The sequence below is a fragment of the Dipodomys ordii genome, unplaced genomic scaffold (genome assembly GCF_000151885.1).
Source record: "Dipodomys ordii isolate 6190 unplaced genomic scaffold, Dord_2.0 Scaffold33, whole genome shotgun sequence".
Classification (NCBI taxonomy): domain Eukaryota; kingdom Metazoa; phylum Chordata; class Mammalia; order Rodentia; family Heteromyidae; genus Dipodomys; species Dipodomys ordii.
In genome coordinates, this window is record NW_012267249.1 from 7,305,632 (window position 1) to 7,310,499 (window position 4,868).

At 51.3% G+C, this 4,868-nt stretch overlaps 1 protein-coding gene across 1 annotated transcript in view; it reads right to left on the reverse strand.

The window, feature by feature from the left end:
- Pomgnt1 (protein O-linked mannose N-acetylglucosaminyltransferase 1 (beta 1,2-)) overlaps nucleotides 1–4,515 on the reverse strand; it is a 14,329-nt gene extending 9,814 nt beyond the window's left edge. The window contains exons 1-5 of the mRNA XM_013016968.1: nucleotides 4,271–4,515; nucleotides 2,270–2,384; nucleotides 2,031–2,149; nucleotides 1,121–1,186; nucleotides 918–1,031 (exon numbers count right to left, since the gene is read on the reverse strand). Of these exons, the coding sequence (XP_012872422.1) occupies nucleotides 918–1,031; nucleotides 1,121–1,186; nucleotides 2,031–2,149; nucleotides 2,270–2,384; nucleotides 4,271–4,390 (534 nt within the window). The 5' untranslated portion in view covers nucleotides 4,391–4,515. The remainder of the gene's footprint in view (nucleotides 1–917; nucleotides 1,032–1,120; nucleotides 1,187–2,030; nucleotides 2,150–2,269; nucleotides 2,385–4,270) is intronic.
- Between the last annotated feature and the right edge of the window lie 353 nt (nucleotides 4,516–4,868).

Genomic DNA, 4,868 nt, shown 5'->3' on the forward strand with positions numbered 1-4,868 from the left:
TACCACTTGAGCCACAGCGCCACTTCCAGCTTTTTTTTTTTCTGCTTATGTGGTGCTGAGGAATCGAACCCAGGGCCTCATGCATGCAAGGCAAGGGCTCTACCACTGAGCCACCTTCCCAGCCCCGAGTCTGTAAGATTTTTATCTTCAATTAACCACCAAAAACAAAAACAGGGAGGAGAGAAATAGCTCAAGCGGTAGAGCACCAGCCTTGAGTGGAAAAAAAAACAAAGTGAGGCCTTGAATTCAAGCCTCAGTACTGGCACAAAAACAAAGCAAAATAAGTAAAATAAATAAAACACCAAGTCACCAAAGTCCCAGGCACCAGTGGCTCACACCTGAAATCCTAGCTATTCAAGAGGCTGAGATCTGAGGATCGCAGTTCAATGCCAGCCTGGGCAACGAAGTCCGTAAGACTCTTTTTGGGTTGTTGTTGTTGTTGGTCGTGGGGCCTGAACTCTGGGCCTGGACACTGTCCCTCAGCTCTTCAGCTCAAGGCTAGAGTTCTGCCACTAGAGCCACGGCACCACTTGCGGCTTTTTCTGTGTATGTGGTGCTGAGGAATCCAACCCAAGGCCTCATGCACGCAAGGCAAGCGCTCTACCACTGAGCCACCTTCCCAGACGCCCCGTGAGACTCTTATCTCTAATTAACAATCAGAAAACCAGAAGTGGCGCTGTGGCTCAAGCAGTAGAGTATTTGCTTTGAGCTGAAGAGCTCAGGGACAGTGCCCAGAGATCAAGCCCCACGATCAACAAAAAAGAAAAATCAAACCCACCAAGGCGAAGATTGGAATCCAAGTCCCCTGTCTTTCTCCAGAGGCTTCCCACTGTACCTCATCAGGGACAGAGACTCCAGGGTCACAAACAGCAGTGAGCTGGGGATGTAGGGAATGGGACCAGGACATAATCACTGACCTTGACAGTGCAGATAAGCACCCGGCCCGGCGCCACCATGTTGAGAAACAGCACCATGGCCTCATCCTCGTGAGGAGAGTATGTGTCAAATACGCGCTTTGCCATCACATGGCCCTAGCAGGGGACACAGTTCCCATGAGTTCATGTCACCAGCCAGGAGAGCCCTGTTTCTGCCCTCTTGAGTCCCCAACCTAGAACCTCACCGTGGCCTGGTTGAGGACGATGACATGGATACCACGGCCCTGCTCCCGGGCTTCATCCTCAAGCACCTGCATGGTGGCAGAGACAAAGTCCAATTTGTCACTCAGACATTTGAGGTATCTCCATCTTCTTGGCAGTTAAAATACTAGTGGTGCAAAAACTCCCGCCTCTCATGCATGCCAGTGTTCAGTTTTTTTGTGCTCAGGGCCTATGCATTCTCCCTGAGTTTCTTTTGCTCAAAGCTAGTGCTCTACCACTTTAAGCCACAGCTCCACTTCCAGTTTTCTGGTGGTTAATTGGAGTCTCATGGACTTTCATACCTAGGCTAGCTTTGAACTATGATCCTCAGATCTCAGCCTCCTGAGATGCTAGAATTATAGGCCTGAGCCACCAGTGCCCAGATGTTTATAGTTCTAATTCAGCGTGTAGAACACCTGTTCCACGAAGCAGCCACCACATCCTATCAGAAGAGACATCTTTCCATCTTTCCTCTGATCATTTCCATGGCTCCTAGGGCCCTTGACTGTCTCTGCTCCATCTGGCAATACCACAATCCTCCATCAGACCCAACCAATCCTCCATCAGACCCAACCCCTTCAAGTAAGGGTCCCATTACCTCCTGGTGCCCATTGCCCAGCTCAAGGCCAAAGAAAGGACTAGGAAGCGGTGATGAAGTAATCAATGCATTAACTGTCTCCTAATGGTCACTTTTGAGGCCTCACTACTTAAAGACATTTCATGTGCTTCACTTAATCTTAGGAAGTAGAAGTCATTCGTTCCAGACGACAGCTGAAGAACTGAGGGCTCCAAACTCACAGAGCTTGAAAAAAAAACTGGCAGAGCTACGGTTCCCACTGAGCCAGTGGACCCACAGTGAAGAGAGCGACTGTACCCAGGCCCTGGCCCTCTCACCGTGGTGCCATCCACTGCCACATACACTTTGCTGCGGCTGGAGTACACCTCCACATCCAGGACCCGCTGGGGACTGCTGCCTCTGCGCCGTGGGGACTCCAAGCGACCCAGGGCCTCATCTGGAGGGGGTCAACAGTCATGGAGAGCATTTCCTCACTAGCCATATCCCCTGGGATCTGCCTGACAGATCCCTCTGCCTCCCAGACTTCCCCCAATCCCATCCTCAGCCCGGTCCCTACCATAATCCTGCTCTGGCTCCAAATCTTCATTGGCTTCACTGATGGCTCGCCGAGTATCCAGGATCAACTTGATGTTGACAATGACAGTCACCAGCAGGAAGAGCACAGCTCCTGTCTGAGAGGAGAGGTGGGGAAGACTGAAAACCCGAAGTCGGGGTGCTGGTGGCTCATGGATGTAATCCTAGCTAATCACGAGGCAGAGATCTGAGGATTATGGTAAAAAGCCAGCTCAGGCAGCAAAGTCCACCTCCAATTAACTATCAGAAAGCTGGAAGTGAAGCTGTGGTTCAAGTAGTAGAGAACCAACCTTTTTTTTTTTTTGTAGGTCATGGGGCTTGAACTCTGGGCCTGGGTGCTGTCCCTCAGCTCTTCAGCTCAAGGAGAGCGCTCTACCACTTGAGCTACAGCCACACTTCCAGTTTTCTAGTGGTTTATTAAAGATAGTAGTCTCACGGTCTTTCCTGCCCAGGCTAGCTTTGAAACGAGATCCTCAGATCTCAGCCTCCTTAGTAGCTAGGATTACAGGTGTGAGCCACTGGCGCCCGGCGAGAACCAACCGTGAATGAAAAAGGTAAGGGACAATACCTGGACCCTGGGTTAAGAAAGAAAAAAAATATATAACAAAACAAAAATGCTGAGCACTGGTGGCTCATGCCTATAATCTTATCTACTCAGGAGGCTGAGATCTGAGGATCAAGGTTCAAAGCCAGCCCCAACAGGAAAGTCCGAGAGGTTCTTATCTCCAATAAACCATTCTGTGGCTAAAAGTGGTAGAGTGCTAGCCCTGAGCAAAAAAACTAAGAGGCAGTGCCAGACCCCAAGTTCAAGCCCCACAACCAACCAAAAAAAAAAAAAAAGCCAGAAGTGGAACTGTGGCTTAAGTGGTAGAGCCCAGAGTTCAAACCCCAAAACCAGAAAAATAAAACAACAAAAAACCCTTCAGATCATAAAGTGTCTTTCTGAAAGGAGGACCCTGGGGGCTGGGAAGGTGGCTCAGTGGTAGAGCACTTGCCTTGCATGCCTGAGGCCCTGATTCCTCAGCACCACATAAGCAAAAAAAAAAAAAAAAAGGATGGTTTTTGCTGGGCGCTGGTGGCTCACGCCTGTAATCCTAGCTACTCAGGAGGCTGAGATCTGAGGATCGCGGTTCAAAGCCAGCCCGGGCAGGAAAGACTGTGAGACTCCTATTTCCAATAAACCACCAAAAAACCGGAAGTGGCGCTGTGGCTCAAGTGGTAGAGCGCTAGCCTTGAGCTGAAGAGCTGAGGGACAGCACCCAGGCCCAGAGTTCAAGCCCCATGACTGCCAAAAAAAAAAAAAAAAGAAAGAAAGAAAGGAGGACCCTAGGGGCTGGGAAGGTGGCTCAGTGGTAGAGCGCTTGCCTTACATGCCTGAGGCCCTGGGTTCGATTCCCAGCACCACATAAGCAAAAAGAAAAAAGCTGGAAGTGGCGCTGTGGCTCAAGTGGTAGAGCGCTAGCCTTGAGCTGAAGAGCTGAGGGACAGTGCTCAGGCCCAGAGTTCAGGCCCCACGACCGGACCCAAAAAAAAAAAAAGAAAGGAGGACCCTGGTTGCAGCAAGGACACAGGGGAAACCTAGGCTCTGTAAAAAAAAAAACTAGCCCTCAACCAGGGTCTGGTTTCATGGTCACCTCCTCCAGAAGCCTCCCCTGACTGTTCCATCTCCAACAGGATCCTCCCAACCCAGAGGTCTTGTATTCTTCCGTGTGAATCCTTGATCCCCTCCACAGTTAGTTCCTAGAGATGGAGCCAAGCCCAGAGAAGCAAGCTGGGGCTCACATCTGGAAGCTAGCCCTAATTGCCTGACAGATGCACTGCTGATCAGACTTCAAACTGTCTAGGAAGTCAGACTTCGGTTCTGATTCCAGAACTCTAAGGCTAAGCTACAATCTGGAAGTGGCTAAGAAAGGTCATCGAAACCACTCTAGGCTGGGGGAAAGATATGAAGGGGGCCCCTGGGACATTTGGGACCCCTTTCTACCTGACAGAATCTCCGCAGGGCCCTCTGGTTTGTCAGTTTATACTTCCAGGTAAGATACCAGCTCCGCTTCTTCCTAGCCCCAAAGGGCTTAAGGAGGGGACCGGACTTCCAGTCATCCATGCTGTATTGGGGGGAGAGTCACCACTGTCTTGGCCAGTCCATGACTTCAGCAATCTGAGGGGACCAGAGGGTCACATGGATGGAGTAAGGCGCTCCTCCCAAGGTCTGATGCCTTCTGGAGAGATGAAGACCTCCCAGCAACATTTCCCTGCGAACATTCCACGCTGTGTGACCTGGGGAAAGTGGCTCAACTTCTCTGGGCCCAGCAGGGAAACCTTCAGAAGGGTTGATCACCTGGAAATTCCCTGGGGCTGGAGGAACTGAGTTTTAGAGCTGTTTAGGGCCTCAGGGATGGAGGCCAAATAATGGGTTGTCAGGGTTCATCAACCCGTGGGAGCAGGCACAAGCGAGTGGGCCAGGAACCGCGACCTCCCTCGCCCCACTCTTCCCCCAGCTCTAATCTTCACCCACTCCATCTGACTCCCCTCCGCTCCTCCCCAGGCTCAGGGCGGCCCGGAGACTCGGGGGCCCGACCTCT